A 17,196-nucleotide genomic window follows, 5' to 3' on the forward strand; every position below is an offset into this window, starting at 1 on the left:
AGAATTAATGATCTGCTCTGCTCTGACTGCTGTTTCCACTGCAGTCTCCATCTACTGCTCTCTCTGTCAGGCGTGCCTTTCTACTTGTTTTATCCTCCCTTTGTCTTTAATATTATAATATACATAGTTTAATTATGTTTCTCTGTTGTTTGCCAGCTGTACCCGCAGGCTAACTCTCCCTCTCTTTCTCTATCTGTACATTATCATTATTTTAAACCCTTCAAGTGCTTTGTTCTTAATTTCTCCAGCTGTGCCACAAATAAGAACAAGCTTTTACTTCTTCTTCTTTGTTTCGGTTCAATTCTCTCCTTCATTACCTTCCTCCTGCTGTCCATCCTCTTCTTCCTCCTCTTCCTCCCCGGCTGATCTCCAGACTCCCTGAGCTTGTTATTCGTTGGACCATCATTTTCCCTTTAAACTGTGCATTCAGCCTATTAAACAATCTCTCTCTCTGACCAGACAGACCCAACGCCTTCTCACTCTTAATAATAATAATAATAATTATAATACATTTTATTCATATGGCGCTTTTCATCATACTCAAAGTCACTTTACATTATTGAAAAACAACTAAAGAAACAAAACGAGAAGAGAAGAAACACGCTAAGAGGAAACCAAACAATGAAAACAATGAAGATTGAAGGAGGTCAGGTCGGTGCAGTCTCCGATGTGTTGGGGTAGAGAGTTCCAGAGGGAGGGGGCAGCTGTGGAGAAAGCTCTGTCGCCCCGGGTCTGGTGCTTGGTTCTGAGTGGCGGAGAGAGGAGGTCTGCATCAGAGGAGCAGAGGCTGCGGGAGGGAGCGTGGCGGTGGAGCAGGTCTGTGAGGTATGGAGCGGTCTGGTTACGGAGGACTTTGAGCCAGTGGAGGTTCTGGAGGATGGGGGTGATGTTTTCACGGGAGCGGGAGTGGGTGAGGAGGCGGGCAACAGAGTTCTGGATGTGTTGGAGTTTGTTGAGGACTTTGGAGGATGAACCGTAGGATGCTGTTGCAGGAGTCGATTCTGGATGTGATGAAGGCATGGAGGATGGAGTTTCGGCAGTGGGAAAGACAGCGATGAACGGAGACGAGGTGGAAAAAGGCAGTCCTGGTGATTTGGTCGGCGTGTTGTTCAAAGCTGAGGTTACTGTCGAGAATGACTCCAAGGTTACGGATGTGCAGTGATGGGGACGGAGTGGAGTTGTCGGTTGACGGTTAGGCAGAAGTCGTGGGTGGTTCTAGCGAGGGATTTAGGGCCGATGATTATTATGTCAGATTTATCACGCTGAGTTTGCTTGCATCCATGTTTTTGTTTGGGTGAGGCAGTTGGTCAGAGTGGAGCGGGTTGCTGTGGTGATGGTAACTCATCAAAGATGGCCGCTCGGTCAGAGGTCTCTTTTCTCCTCTGTAAACAGACCAACATCACATTTATCAGGCTTCTTTCAGCAGACTGGTATGATTACAGTTTGTCCTCCTGATTGTGTGATTAGAGCAGATAATAGCAGACCTCAGAATGTCATAATTAACCAATCAGAATCCAGTATTTAACACAGCCGTGTAATAAAAAAAGATTACATATCTGACGAGAATCGAGGATGCAATCAGCTGCAGCGTGTACAGAATATATACCCAGACCCGCCTCATCAAACTTCTTTCAGGGTTTTATGTAAAATACAGAAGAAAACTTTGGATTCATTCTCATAGATGTCTCTAACATTTATGATTCAGCCTGTAAAACAAAAGACGCTCAGTCCCAGAGAAGCCCAGGTAGTCCAGGTGTGAAGGCAAACTTAGTGTGACTCAAAGAAAGACACTTTATTCTTCTAATAACACTTGATTTTAATTTAACTCCCGTCAGCCTTTTCCACATCTTTCACTACTCAAAATGTCTGCACAAGTCTTTGTACACCACACCACTTTAGATTTATGTCCAATAATCCACAACGTTCAATACTTTATTCATGCATTTCTTATCGCAGTGTTAATAACTCATTTTACACAGGTCCAACACCTGGACACAACCGGCCGCTGTGAACCATCCTGCTGCAGAGAAGAGGCCTCATTAACATCACATTTAAATAGACTTCATTTGAACAATTTTAAAATGTCAGAGCTCATAAAAAGTCTTCAAACCAAAGTTCTTCTCTTAAAGAAGCAGTAAAAGTAAAAAAAAAGGAGTTAGAAATAAAACCCCTGAAAATAAAAAGAAACACATTTCTTTAACTCCTGGAAAACACTGAACCCAGCTGCATACTTAATGTTCATCAGTTATACAATCTTCCACATGATACTTTGATTAATATGTTTCTGCACCGACGTCACCACCGTAAATATCTGTACAGTTATCGTCCTTTGAGAATATAAATGCTTCGATTTTTAGTTGTGAAACAGGAAATGGACCAAACGTACTCTGAATCTCCAAAAACTTCTCTTTTGTAGAAAAACAAAGTGTGTAAAGTAAAAACGTTTTCTTTCTATATCTACATGTTCTGCTGAAGGTCTCAGTGCTCGTACTCCACGCATCATATATCAAGTTGAATTTTAACCAGAGAAGGAAGTGATTAGTATGTTATTATCTTGCCAGGCTGTTTTTAACGGGACTTATTCTCTTGTTTAAGAAGTGAAGTTTATGCTTAGGTGCCTTAAACCTGCATTCTTTGTAACAGCCAGCAGGGGGCGACTCTATTGGTTACAGAACCAGACGGGAAAATGGTCCGAACCCTCCTGATGTATTCCCTCAGTAAACATGTTCCTAAAGAGTTTATGGTCTCAGTCTCTAGTCTCAAGTCTTCTTCAACACAGCGTGATGTTCATTGAGTCACTGATGCTCCCAGTTAGAGTCACAATGAGGATATAGCAGGGTGTGCCTTAGGCCCTGGCACCATGACAATCGGCCAATCAGAACAGTGGTGTAAACATGTGCATCCACCCTCCAAATATGGTCACTTCTGGTTCCACATAACCAAGATGGCGACAACCAAAATGTCAAACTTGAGGCTTTAAAATTGGTGTTGAAAAGCTCGTGTTGATGTCACCGCTTCTTTTATACAGTCGATAGCTGTGTCCCAATTCAGGGGGCTGCATCCTTCGAAGGACGTACTCAAAGGCTGACATCGTCACAGAGGTGCGTCGAAGGCTGTCCACTTTTGAAGGCTCCTGCAGACGTGGCCGACACATGCGTCCTCCTCTTCCGGGGACACGAAGGATCCATCGGGTGCATCCCTCGCGGCCCAACGTATCCCGAGATTAATTTAATTCAAACAAGATGGTGGACTCTCAAACGGTCTCTAACTTAAGAGGCCTTGAAACAAATCTTCTCTCTTTGACGATAGTTATGTTGGCTAGTTAGCCCGCTAGCTACATGTTGCTAGGCGACAGGAGCCGCACTTTGTGACGCAAGATTAAGGGTTGGAACAGCTGGTGACTCAAACAGGAAGTCCTCTGTAGACCAGACCGTCTCGTTTCAGTTCGGTCTTGACTCGTCCTAGGTAGCCTGTGTCCTTAGAAGGATGCAGCCCCAGAATTGAGACACAGCTCATGCATCTTTCTTCTTTATTTTGAATTTGCACATTGTTTTTGCACAATTTTTGTTTTTATTCACCCCAGAAAGACGGTGTACCATCTGTTTCAGGAACTAAACATGTGCTCAGCTACGTCCACAATACGATCTCTGTCCAGACGAGTGTTTGATTACTGCTTCAGAACAAATCTCTGTCCACATAAACACACCTGAAAACACATATCACATGACCACGATGGTACTATGGCGTGTTTACTGCTGTAAACCGACACGCACAAACCAGACAGTAGTTCTCAACCAAAACAACAACGCTCAGTGTGGCTGATGACTCCACTGAACACAGGAGTCACTGTAATAACAGCTTGTCTCCTGCATGTAGGCAGTAGCACAGACAACAAGGTCAGCAGTGCATGGAGTTGTTCAGACAGGAAGCCATTGTTGGGTCATCATTTCCCAATGCGTGTACACACTAAAACACAACCCCTGACATTTGGCATAAACATGACCAAATTTCAAATGTTTACAATGTTTCAAACAAGTTATTTTTAAGCCTGTTTCCTCTCGGGACATCGGGACAAGAAGACACTTTGCACAAGCTAAACGTGTAACTCACAAAGATGTGTCTCTTTCCCCTCAGTTTGAGACGCCCCCACCAAATGTCCGTCTCCTGAGGCTCTCTCATGTCTTTCCTTTGACTTTAAATCTTATTCAGCGTCGGTCAAATTCTCCTCCAGTCTCTGATCACACCAGGAGAATCAACCTGTGTCCTCCAGGTTCTGTTAGTCTATGACGGAGCACTTCAGTGAGGTCCAAAGCGGGACAGAGAACCAGAGCAAAGTGTTTCCTTTGTGTTCCAAAGCGAGAATATTTACTTAGTTTGAAGGGACGTCACTGGGATCCATGTCCTGACCAGGATCCACTCGCAGGAGAGTTGAGCAATGGCACTTATAAGATGGTAAAAAAGGGCATCCAACAATCCAATCCCAAAGGCCGTTTGTTCCCAGTTTCTACTTAAAGAATGTATGAAGAAGAAACGTTTTAGTACAAGCCAGCTTTTCACTTTTGTGCACAGTTGTTCCAGGTTTTTCCAGGCTACTCCCGCTGGTTTGGTGTTCACACCTTTGCAGAGTCTGACAGTTTGTCTGTCTCCTGCGACACTTTTTATAAATCTCCATCCTCTAAGTTTTCTTAAACTTCTTTGCACCTTTTTATTCCCCAATTTGTCATTAGGCTTGGACTCACGATCAAAGACAGTCTGAAGCAGCTCTCAAAATGTTCTCCTCTCCTCGTTCTCCAGACTCTTCTTGAACACATCTTCCCTCAGCTCAAGACATTGTTAGATCCTTCCTTTCTCTTCCTCCTCTCTGTCCTCACATCACACCGTGGTCACAGAAAGCAGAGGGTTGTATATTTTCTTTCCGTCCGGCGACCGCGAGCCGTGAGCCAGCAGCTCCTGGATGGTGATCCAGTTGTCGAGGATGCGTCGGTTCCTCCTCTTCATGATCTTCTTCTGGCTCAGTAACAGGATGTTGTTGCTCGGGGAGTCCTGCCGGGGCTGAAGCTGGGCGGTCCGGTCCTCAGCACCTCCTGTTAACGATGAAGTGTCCCTGGACAGAAGAAAAGCACGAGTTATTATCTTGAGCTAATGAAAACATGTATTTAATATCTTGATATTATTTGAGCCCATCTTGAGCCAAAGTGAAAAGTCATATTTTTCTCGTTTGAAAGATTCCAACCTCCTGAGTATCTTGCCCCTTCACGCTACAATCTTGTGCAAAAGAGGTTATATCTTTTTTCACTAATTAATAAAATATATTTCAGGACGCTTACGGCTTCATAAGACACTTTTTAAACCGACTGACAAAAATCAAGCACTGTAGCTACTTAAAGTTGTAATCTTGAAGATCTCAGCTTCGTTCTCTTTGGCGGCACCTGTGGCGATAAACGGTAATTACAGGAGAGCACTTCCCAGATATCCAGACAGTGCTGCATGTGTGACGTCCACGGTTGGCTCCGGTTGTAACTCTTGATTTTCCTGGCTGACGGTCGCTTTCCTTTTCAGACTGTTTGCTTCATCTGAGCGTCGAGTTTGTTTCTTGTTTCTTGTTGAAGTTGTATCTGTAGTCATCCATCTTTTCTTTGTTTGTTCAGCCATAGTAGATTACTGTTTACTCGCAACACTTGCAGAGAGCGGAAAAGCAGCCGCTTAGCTCCGCCTACCCTCTCTGGCAGACCAACCACTGCTGGCTGATGGAAAACGCGTCACTAACTGGGCGCCGCTTGTGATTTGTTACGCGAATGTTGCCACAGACAGCCAGTCTGTAATAATACTATATACTTCATCAGTGGGCCACAGGCTCAGTCACCATTGTGTTACCTCATTCGGCGATAGATAGAGAGTTAACAGACATTTATTTACATGAAAATCTTCAAGATTGTTACTTTAATTAAATTGTTTATAAGGGTCGCTGGTTTAGCTCAGTTGGTAGAGCATGTGCCCCATGTACAGAGGCACTATCTGTGACTTGCAGCTCCCCATTCCCTCTGCCCCATATTTCCTGTCACTCTTCACTGTCCAATCAAATGAAGGCAAAAAAAAGTTTAAAAGGAGAATTAATTTAAAATACACGATAAAGTGATTTTTACTTTTTTCCTTCTTGTGAAGCAACAAACTACAAATAACTCAGATAACGTATCTTCCCTTCAGTCACAGGGGTGAGACTTTCATTCTGAGTCCTGTCCCTTTAAGAGCTGCACTCAGGTCTTCCCTGAGCTCACAGGTGAAGGTGATCATGCTGATTACCTGCTGCAGGAAGCAGGAACCAGGAAGTCAACCTTTGTTTGACCACACAAACAGACAGAAGATGTTTCAGTGTTTGTTTCCGATGTTCAGATTCATTAAATTGACAGGTGGATTATTGGATTAACGAGGATTGTCTCTGTTTCATGGATTTTCACCCTGCATACCAGCAGAGGAAGGTAAGAGCATTTTAAACACATCTCATGAGCTGGTGAACTCTGAGGTCTGAACATTTACTGCGAAGAAAACAATCATTTACAAACAATTAAATATCTTTGAAGATCTAGTTATAGATATAAAATATTTAATGACTCAATCCAAATTCAAAAATGTTCAACAGGAACATCTTCTAACTTCCTGAATAATACTGGACCTTTGTCCGTTACCTGTCTCCTTTGAGGTAGTCCAGGCGGCTCTGCATCATGAACTCTCTTCTTCGTCGGTATTCTCTGGCTCTCAGCAGCTGCTGCTTCCTCTCCTCTTTGCTCCAGTATCGGCCCTGTTTGTGCACAGTTTGGAACATGTTTAGCACTGGTTTAATGAGCAGTCTGTCACACGTAAAGAGGTGATTATGCTCAGGTTAAATCAACAATAATAATGGTAAAGGATGAAAGTTGTTAAAAATGTAAATGGTCTGTGTGGAGTTGGTGTGTTGGCGTTGGGAAGCTGTCTCGTCCTCTCAGCATGTTAGCTTGTTGCAGGACCTGTAGCAACAGTTTGCTAACACACAGCCTAGCTAACATTAGCACTTTCACTTCACTTCATCTTATTTGTTGGTTTTGTTGGTATACAATTTGTTTTTCTCAAAGTTACCTACAATGACTTTCCATTTGCATGGGTGTCTGTGATGAGCTATTTAAAAGCAAGCGAGTAAAGACTCCAAAGGTCTCCACCATGTTCGTCTGACCTACAGTGTACGGTTTGAAGCACATCATGTATGATCAGTGATCAGTGAAGTGTAAAGAAAGTCTCATGCTTCTCTTCTCTTAATCCGTACTTGAACTCTGAAATGAACACTTGTCACCTTTCTCGATCACTGCTCAGACTCTACCTGTTTCATCTCACTGGCAGCGTCATCGTCTGTCGTCATGCCGCTGCGCTCCTCTCTGATCTTCATCGCCCGAGCCTTCAGGAGACGATCCCTGACTGGCCGCTTGGCCACGTAGCGAGTGCCGTCACTCCGGATCTTTACCTGAACACAGAGTAAAAATAAACATAATCATGACGTGTCTATCAAAGATTGTCCTCTAAAGCGTCTTTATTCTGACGCTATCATCACACACTTTACCTTCCACTCCATGCGCTGAGGCGAGGCAGTCGGTGATGATTGTGTCAGTCCGAGCGGTAAGGCCAGTCCTAACCGCGAGGCTCTGTGATCCTCCAGACCACAGGGGGCGCTGTTGACGCTCCTGGGGCTGGCTGGGCCGCTGCTGCCCGTACCCATCCCTCTCTCCTCGCCCTCAACCCTCGCTCTGTCTCTCACCCGGTCCAGAGGGTCCACCAGCCCCTCAGAGGGCAGGGTCATACAGCTCTGGTAGCGCTCTAATGGTTTACTGTGACGTCTTCTGGTGAAATAAGGACTGGACTCTGCACTTCCTCCTCCAGGCCTGTCGGGGGCTCCACCTGCAGATATAGAAGTAAAAGTTTACTGTCTTTGACAATGAGCTGACAGCGACAGGCTTTCTTTTTGTAGATTAATTAAAACAATACAGAAAAGTCTGCATTGTTAGCATTTGTAGTGCTTCAACCGGGATTGTGTACCTGCTCTGCAGCCCCGCCCTCCATCAGCCACACCCCTTCTTGAAGACGACCCCGCCTCTCTGGTCAGAGACCTGGTGATGGCAACAAACCCAGCATAAATCCAACATTACTTCAGTGCGACACAAAAGTATCTCGAATTTCTGTTGGGATTAATAATAAATTAATAAAAACAAATCTTGAACCTAAAATGTTTACAATTAGAGGTCGTGTTTTAAAACTGGGCTCGATTTCACGGTCAAAATGTCTCATGGATTCAAAAGGTTTTAGAATTGCTCTATTGAACCAACAGCTGCAAAATAGGCTGTAATGGCTTCAAAGTGTCTGACAAACATTATGTCAAAGACCTCTAGAGAGGGGAAGCAGCCGTTACATCGCTCTCTTTACAGCCACCAGACTCCATTGACAAAAACAGTAATTTGACCTTGCAGCACAAAGTAGTCGCTGGCCTACCTCTGCCACGAGAGGTTAGTGTATTGTGGTCTTGTGTGACTTTGGTGTGTTTTAATGTTTAGTTCAGATTAAACAGAATTTATGTTTAACACACAACAGCAGAAAAAAATGTAACAGTTTGAGACAGTTGTACAGAAGCAGCTCCTGTGTTCTGTGAAGTTAAATCACTGTTTTTGTCAATGGAGTCTGGTGTGTGTGCAGAGAGCGATGTAACGTCTGTTTGTGGTTAAAACAATCATCTTCCTCTGTAACAAAAAGGTCTATCTCTGTAGGGATCCTTTCTGTCATGTTGTCACACACTTAGAATAACAATCTGAGCCTGTCAGTGGAAACAACAAGAACTTTTAGTGGACGAACAGCCTGTTATGTAGCTGTGGACTGAAGCAATCTTCTGGAGCATTTCCAAAATTTTTTGTACATATATTTTTTTATTTAGACTCCATAATATGCTAAATACAGCCCAGGTTTAAGCAGGTTTAAGCAGTAAAAAGCAAAACCACAATTGGGACCTGAACTTGGAGGGTGTCGAGGGGGTGGAGCTTGAGCCGTGTGCCAAACTGCCATTGGCCGTTTCGTACTTCCTGTACGTGCTGGGAGAGAAGGAGCAGCTGAGGTTCGAGTGTCGTCTCTCTCTGTCTCTGTCCCGCCCGTGACGCCGCGGGGTGAGGGGGGAGTTCAGAGGAGGGAGGCGACTGAGGGGGAGAAGAAGAGGCGGAGACATCATTCGTCTCCCTCCTTCATCCTCCTCTTCCTGGAGAGGCGGGATCTGCTCCGTGCTGACCAATGGCGTGCTCCGGCAGCTCTCCCCTCCGGTGTTGTAGGCGCTGGTGCTGTCTTTGTCGTCAGATCGTTCTCGCTCCGGGAGCTCGTTGATGGCTGACAACTCGTGGCGATGGGGGTCGTTATCATCGTTGTCGTCATCATTATCCATAACTGGAAGTTGTTTAAAATTTTTATGGGAAGAGAGTGAGCAAAGTGGAGTATATTATATAATATTTTTACCCTGGATGTCAGACTCAATTCTTGCCACGTATTACTAGTTGTCATATTTACCTGCTTCAGGAGTTCCCGCTCTCCCTGCTCCGGCTGCCACCGTCTCCTCTTCCATCATCCAGGCTTTCAGACACCTCTCCCTGAGCTGCTGCATCTTCTGTGCTCGCAGAATGTTCCGGCACTTGAACTCCAGGTGGCGTAACTCCTCCTCAATCAGCGCCATCTCGTGCTCACTCAGAGTCGGATTGCACTTTGTGTCTACCACAAATGAAGAAGAAGAAGCTTCCTCCTCGCCTTCCTTCCCCGCCTCTGTCCTCTCCTCCTGGCCGTTCAGCTCAGCGTCGATGTTTTCACGTTTCTCTTCCCTCTGCAGTTTTTCGGTGCGTTTCTCGTACTGACACTTGATCTCCAGCAGCTCCTGGTAACGCTGGCACTCTTCCTCCGTCAGGCCCGGCATCATCATCGTCAGAGAGGGCTGGTGGTGATGGTGGAGGTAGTGCTGCAGGTCAAAGGTCAGGCAGACGCATAAAGCCATGGAAGTCTTTTATTGCTTCTAGTAATTAGAATAATTTAAATCTTGTTTTTCTTTTTACACTGGAGAAGTGCTGATGAAATGTGTTTGACATTGATTATGCAACAGTATTGAGTTATTGTTGAGCTGAGCTACCGCTGCACATGGGGTCATGAGAAACGCATGCTTTTGCCACTTATAAAGTCCTGCAAATACACAAAACATTTCAGCTAAAGTGGACACTATATTTTTGAGTATTTTAACCTCTTCGCCTTGACGTCAGACGGCCCTTTCCTCCACTATGTTTTGAGCCTTACCACAGCTCACTGCGAGTTCAGTTTAACGTCATGTTGGGAGAAATTAATTTCAGTCAGACCGCTCACGTCTGTGATAGTCTGAAAGGTTTATTACTGCAGCAGAACACAGCTTGTGTTTGGTGCCTCATCGCTCTTCGCAAGTTTATTTTATAAATAGACATTTGAGCAATGATGAGATAATATCTGTGTCCTAGTCCAGGGGCTGCAGCCTTCAAAGGACGTATTAAAAGGCAGATTGCGTCCTCCTTTTCCAGGGCCTTGAAGGATGCACCCAATGAATCCTTCAATCGACTCTTACAGGGCCGAGGAATCCACTTTAAATGTACAAGTTTTTGTTTTCAACTTGAGACAAATGATTTTTTTATATTATAGGTTACGTGACGTTATAGTTATACTAGATAGTTAGTCTGCTAGCCACCTGTTGCTAGGCGACAGGAGCCGCGTTTGGTGATGCAAGGGTAAGGGCGTCGACCTTAGCGTCTACACGGGCTACGAATGACTCATCCTCCGTAGACTGCGTCCTTTGAAGGATGCAGCCCGTGAATTGAGACACAGATAATATCTGAAACCTTCCTAGCCGGAGCCTGCAGGTGGATGCTGGGGCGGTGGTGGGGCTGAAAGTATGAGCGCAGTCCTGGTGCAGGGCAGCGGTGGCTGAATGAAATCCTGCAGCTTAAATAGACGCCACATTGGGAGGAAGTGTTGGTCAGGTGACTGTGGAGAGTGACGCGTGTCAAATGTGAAATCAGTGCAGCTCGAGGTGCCTGAACTCGCTCACAGGCGTCGCTCCGTTAAAGGTAACACATAGACTCTATATTAAGATTGTATTCTGTTCCTTTAGTTAGAAAGAGAACTGCAAAACATGATGCAGCCTCACTGTAGTGTAACTGATGATAGAGCAAAGAGATTTTATAATTAACGCTAAGAGAAACAATAACGTGATAGAAATAAAGAGTGTGCTGTAAAGAGTCTTGAAACATCAGCATCCTTGTGTGAAGGGAATCTGACTGGCAGCAGGTGTACAGTGTTATCTCTCTCTTCATGTGGCAGTGATAAACACAGCGTTAGATCTGGTACCAGCTCTTGTTGCTATGAGACGACTGAAGTGAAAACCACTTTAGATAATAGCTTAAAGGTGCTGAAACACATGAACGCATAGAGAACATCCCACTGAAGTCCATCAGGGTCATTTGAGTTGTTAGAAATATGACTCAAGCTGCAGTTTATTCTATAAAATCTGAAAACATGTGCGTCTCTCAGTACGTCCTGACTTTCCCCCTCTCGCTGTTTGCTCTCTGCTTCAGCTCATTGCTTCCTAGAGCAGATATAAATCTTTAATTTGCCTCACAAATATACATTTTCTGCGCTATGGTGGCCCTGAAGGTCAAATCAGTACGACGTTTAAGAAAACACAAAAAACAACCAAACAACCATTCTGTTTTATTTCCTGAAATGCTGCTGTGCTTTTTTGTGTTTTCTAAATGTCATGTTTTGACCTTCAGGGCCACCGTACTGTAGTTTTCAAACAGGAGGAAAAGGTGCATTTACAGGGGACTATATTCAGTGGTGGATTAAGAGTAATTGTGGCAGCAGAATAAACCCACAGGAGTTGTAACTAACACTGATGCATTGTTGGTTGGAGATAATAACAATACTCAAGTTAAATAAACGATATCACCAGATGTATCCTTTAACCAGGTGACACTGTGACATACCTTGTGGTGGTGATGGTGGTGGGGGCTGTACGCTGCTCCTCCCGTTACCCCTCCAGCTGCCCAGTCCAGGCCGGGGAGGGAGTCCGAGCTGAGCTGGAGGTCTCGCAGGTGGAGGAAAGGAAGGGTGGTGTCTCCTCGGCCGTGCCCGGGACTCGGGCCGAGGCCGGGACTGGGTCGAGGACTCGGGCCGAGGCCGGGACTGGGTCGAGGACTCGGCCTGGGAACAGAAAACATGGAGGTGTTTTTGCTGTGGTTTACTAAAACAGAATTATTAGAGACAGTTTCTTCTCAATCATTGGAGATGATTAAAAAGTGTGAGGATGTTTTGCTGCTTTTAAAAATATTTCTGATGACTCACTCTTAGTTGTAACTGATTTAGTTGCAACTCTAACCCCCTGTCCTACCTGGGACTGGGTCCGGGTCTGAACTTCCTGGTGCTGCCGGGTGTATTGGTGGTGTTGGTGTTACAGGCGCTGGTCTGATCCCCCAGCAGGTCGTGCTCAGATGACTCCTCATAGCGGGTGCTGTCGTCTGTGCGGCCCACCCCGCTGTCCAGCTCCTGGCTGTTTGACAGCAGAGGAGCCAGACTGAGGAGAGGAGGGAGCGGCACAGGAGGGTCTCTCCTCTCCTTCTCTCCTCTCTCTCCTTCCTCCCCGTCCTCTTCCTCCTCCTCCTCCTCCTCCTCCTCCTCTACGTCCACAACACCGCCTGCACCGTCTTTACTTTCTTCTCCCTCCTGGGAGGCCAGTCCTCCTCCTCCTCCTCCTCCTCCTGCTTCTCCTCTTTCTCCTCTGCAGAGGCGATAATATCCAGAGAGGTGAGAGGAGGTGACAGAGCAGGAGGAGGCTCGAGGGTTTGGGTGAAAGCCTCCTTCCTCCAGAGTCAGCTCCATGTCCTCCTCTGGATCTGCAGGGCGCTCATTCTGAAAGATGCAGAGAGCATAAATATTAGCTTTGCCGTATGTATATATGTATATTTTTGCTCCGTGCCATAGAGCTCAACTGTTGTCAAGAAACTGACATACACCTCCAGCTGCCTCAAGTACTACAACCCCAACTGTGGATTAATCGCTGAAAACAAGTGCACTAAAAACTGCTACTACGGAATAAGTGATCCTTTAGAAACAAACCTACATACTCGTGAGGTGTTATGTTAAGATTAACATCTTAAGGAGGACTGATGGGACATGAAGGGAAGAGGAGACGGAAAGTATTGAAGGAGAAGATTTGTTTGCGTCTCTTTCTGTGAGAAACAGACTTTGTGTTGGAGTTGTGCGTTTAGTTCTTATATTATGACTTCATTTCTCCTCAGAAGTTGACAAGAACAAATGTGTGTGTGAACAAGTCAATGCATCTTCTGTGTATCTATACTTGTACTGTCTGATGTGTGTGTGTGTGTGTGTGTGTGTGTGTGTGTGTGTGTGTTAGTGTGTGTGTTAGTGTGTTTGTGTGTTAGTGTGTGTGTGACCTTGAAGGTAGAAACTAGGTGACATGGGATAAATTTCTACTCCTCCGTTCGCTCTCTTCGTCCATCATCCCTTCCTCCCCTCATCATCTCGTCTCTCTGGTACCTTCACCTCTTTTCAGTTTGCTTTCCTGCAGGTCGTTGTAAAATGCTCGTTCTGTTTTTCTTCCTCTAGTAAAGATTCATTTCATCTCAGTTTCGTTCTTCTTGGCGCCTTTAAAGGCGATAAACAGTAATTATGGGAGCACACTTCCCAGTTTAACCAGACGTCCACGGTCGGCTCCGGTTGTAACTCTTGATTTTCCTGGCTGACGGTCGCTTTCCTTTTCAGACTGTTTGCTTCATCTGAGCGTCGAGTTTGTTTCTTCTTCTTTGGATTTTCACTTCTTGTTGAAGTTGTATCTGTAGTCATCCATCTTTTCTTTGTTTGTTCAGCCATAGTAGATTACTGTTTACTCGCAACACTTGCAGAGAGCGGAGAAGCAGCCGCTTAGCTCCGCCTACCCTCTCTGGCAGACCAACCACTGCTGCCTGATGGAAAACGCGTCACTAACTGGGCGCCGCCTGGGATTTTTTTTCTGCGAATGTCGCCACAGACAGCCAGTCTGTGATAATACTATATACTGCAGATGCAAAGGCTTTCATCAGTCACCATTGTGTTACCTCATTCGGCGATAGAGACTTAACAGACATTTATTTACATGAATATTTTCGAGATTATTACTTTAATGTTTCATAAAATAATTGTAAATTTATATTTAGTATCAATATTTTCAATTTACAACCTATTTGTCTATTTTTTCACACAGAGATCTAATCAAACAATCCGTTACAAGATAAAAAATGTCCTGCGGGGTGGCTGTGGCTCAGTGGTAGAGTCAGTCGCCTTTCAATTGGAAGGTCGGCGGTTCGATCCCCCGCTCCCTCAGGCTACATGTTGAAGTGTCCTCGGGCAAGACTCTGAACCCCAAATTGTGAATGTGATAACTGATTGACAGTTGAGCACTTTACGGAGCAGCCTCTGCCATCAGTGTGTGAATGTGACATGTCGAGTAAAAGCAGCTTTGAGAGGTCGCAAAGACTAGAAAAGCGCTATATTTACCGTTTACCACAGAATTGGTTGGACCAACACCAATCACACTTTTGCTCTCCTCTCTGCAGGTGCTGCTGCAGATTATTTAAGTTGGGTTGTTTTTGGTTTTCCAGATCTGATGACAGACATCCAGAACTTTGCAAAGAGAGCATCATGAAAAACAAAAGCTTCCTCTGGGTTTGAATATTTAAAGACGATGTCCGACAGAAGGACAGAATCGGTACAGTTTGTTAGAAGAGAAACAATAGATGCAGTTCAATGCAAAGCACAAATATTTAGAACATGACTCTGTTTGTGCTTCTCCTCCATCAAAGCGGCTCCTTCAGCTCCTGATTTGTTTTCTGCTGAGTCGATAAAAACATCCATCATCTCCATCGCTTCTCTCATTACAAGCAGATCTGATGGCTCGGTTGTCAGAGAGTGCTAAAGACTGACGGACTGACGGCTCATCTATTCAGTCGACGTGTCACACTGTGCACACTGATCACTGAATGTGTGTGTGTGTGTGTGTGTGTGTGTGTGTGTGTACGCTAACTGACATCCTGCAGTTCTTTCTCTGTCAGCAGATGTGAACACACACTCTGGGACGTGCTGTCATACAGACATTTATCATGGTTCTGTGTATGTGTGTGTGTGTGTGTGTGTGTTAGAAGGTTTATGTTGGGAGGACAGACTAAAGCTAGACGCCTACAGAAACAGAGCAGTGATTTGCATTCAGTCAACAAAGTCGCTGTGATTTTCTAATAATACGAGCGTCATTATTTCAGTGGTGATGGTCTCACTACCTGATATTCTTAGCTGATAACAGCATCTGCTGTCTTTAGCAAGTGTTGTGTGTTTACAGCCATCGGGCCATTTTGAAAAGTAAAGTTTGGGTAAATGGCTCGCGGACAGGTCACAGGGTCTCCAGACTCTGTCCATGTTTGAAGCAGTAAAACAAATGTGCGGCTAAACCAGCGCTAACGGACAGATGAACAACAGTAAGGGCAGGAGGTGAACACATCATGTCCCTGCAGGACGGAGACCACACTGTGAGCCAAGCTGTGGTTCTTTTCTCTCCTGTCGGCCGCCCGCAGCAGCCGCAGTGATGCGAGCAGAAAGTGGGTTAGTAAAGCAGGCTGCAGGAGAGCTGAGTGATGAAACCACAGAGACACACTGAGACATGAAGTTATGGATGTGACCACTAAATTTAGACCCAACCATTCTCCCAAAGATGGATCTTGAAACTAGACGTGAAGTGATTAACTAATAACTTACTGACGGAGAAAACGGTGGTTGGATGCATCGTCCTTCTTTCCTTTGTTTCTATCGTTGTAAATGAAATACGTCTTGGTTTTGGACTTTAAGATGCTCCAAAGAAATCCTTTAAAAACATCACAGTGAGCTTTGAGAACCTGTGATGGAACAGTTTGAATACTTTCTAACGGTGCGCAGCGGTGCTTTTCAGCTAAATGCTAACATTAGTACTGGAGATAAAAGCCAGACAATCTCCCAACAGAACAAACAACAACAAACTTTCAGACTTTCTCCCGTCGGTCAGATCAGTGGATACTCGGTCAGCAAACATGGCGGGAGGGCGAGGTGTGGCTTGGGGATGCATCGTGTTTTTATTGATGTGTAGTTTTGTGTGTGTTTGGAGGGTGGGGAAAGTATTTTGTACTCTTTTAATGTCCTCCTCCTTTTTTAATGTTTCACTGACGTGCTCAGGGACTACGGGCAGAACATAGCAATTTGCTAAAACTCTGCAACACATCTCTCCTTGTTTAATGTAAAGTTAATGTTCGTTGTACATTTCCCTGCTCAGATAAAGAAACATAACATAACACTTCTAGCTCTGAGAAACCAAGATGATGACTCCCAAATCGCCAAACACAGGGCTTCAAACAAGCAAACAGGGTGATGTCACGGTGGCTACGTCCTGTTTCATATGCGGCTCAAGTTATGAAGCTGAGAGGACGTTAAATCTACAAATCTCGTGTGATGTTAGCTCTGATCGCTTGGTAACACCAAGTATCGACAGGTCAGTGCGTCTGGTTTTCCTGCTGGAGAGAACTGTAACTTTCCCAGCTGTGATGTCTCAGCTCAATGAAACGAGTTAAATAAACACAAGCAAGATGTGTGTGTGAACGTATCACCACTGAGAGTTTACCTGTCTGTATATGCTGAGCATTGAGGTAAGGGGTGTGTGTGTGTGTCACCTCTATGTCAGGCCGGGCCAGCAGCAGAGAGAAGTTGATGCTGTCCTCTCGGGTCAGAATGGCCACCGCTTCCTCTCTGTTCTGAATGTCCACTCCGTTAATCTGAAGAAGAACGTCACTGACTTTATATTCATTCGTAAAAGCACGGCTGAACATGACATCAGAGAAGAATGGCCGCTGTGTGATTATGGTAACCCGTACTGACATCATTCATCCCCTGCCTGGTTACCATGGTGACGCCAGGTGCTGCTGTTGCCTATTCTTATCGCTATCCAACTTTACCTTCTCCCAAACAGTTTGATTCTGGAGGTCAGAGGATAACGAGCGGAGAAATGTCAGGAAGAGAAATGTATTCACGCTCGTCTTATCACAGTCACGCTCTCAGAAAGAACTGTCA

At 45.1% G+C, this 17,196-nt stretch overlaps 1 protein-coding gene across 1 annotated transcript in view; it reads right to left on the reverse strand.

The window, feature by feature from the left end:
• Positions 1-3,813: 3,813 nt before the first annotated feature.
• Positions 3,814-17,196, reverse strand: part of LOC138589793 (PDZ domain-containing protein 4-like) — a 42,503-nt gene continuing 29,120 nt past the window's right edge. The window contains exons 8-17 of the mRNA XM_069660247.1: positions 16,800-16,901; positions 12,449-12,966; positions 12,045-12,261; positions 9,562-10,000; positions 9,018-9,441; positions 8,059-8,129; positions 7,586-7,920; positions 7,349-7,489; positions 6,684-6,796; positions 3,814-5,104 (exon numbers count right to left, since the gene is read on the reverse strand). Coding sequence (XP_069516348.1) covers positions 4,873-5,104; positions 6,684-6,796; positions 7,349-7,489; positions 7,586-7,920; positions 8,059-8,129; positions 9,018-9,441; positions 9,562-10,000; positions 12,045-12,261; positions 12,449-12,966; positions 16,800-16,901 — 2,592 coding nt within the window. The 3' untranslated portion in view covers positions 3,814-4,872. The remainder of the gene's footprint in view (positions 5,105-6,683; positions 6,797-7,348; positions 7,490-7,585; positions 7,921-8,058; positions 8,130-9,017; positions 9,442-9,561; positions 10,001-12,044; positions 12,262-12,448; positions 12,967-16,799; positions 16,902-17,196) is intronic.

Source organism: Semicossyphus pulcher, unplaced genomic scaffold, assembly GCF_022749685.1.
Source record: "Semicossyphus pulcher isolate SPU_LCO1_2020_fin unplaced genomic scaffold, fSemPul1.0.p SCAF_13, whole genome shotgun sequence".
NCBI classification, from domain to species: Eukaryota; Metazoa; Chordata; class Actinopteri; order Labriformes; family Labridae; genus Semicossyphus; species Semicossyphus pulcher.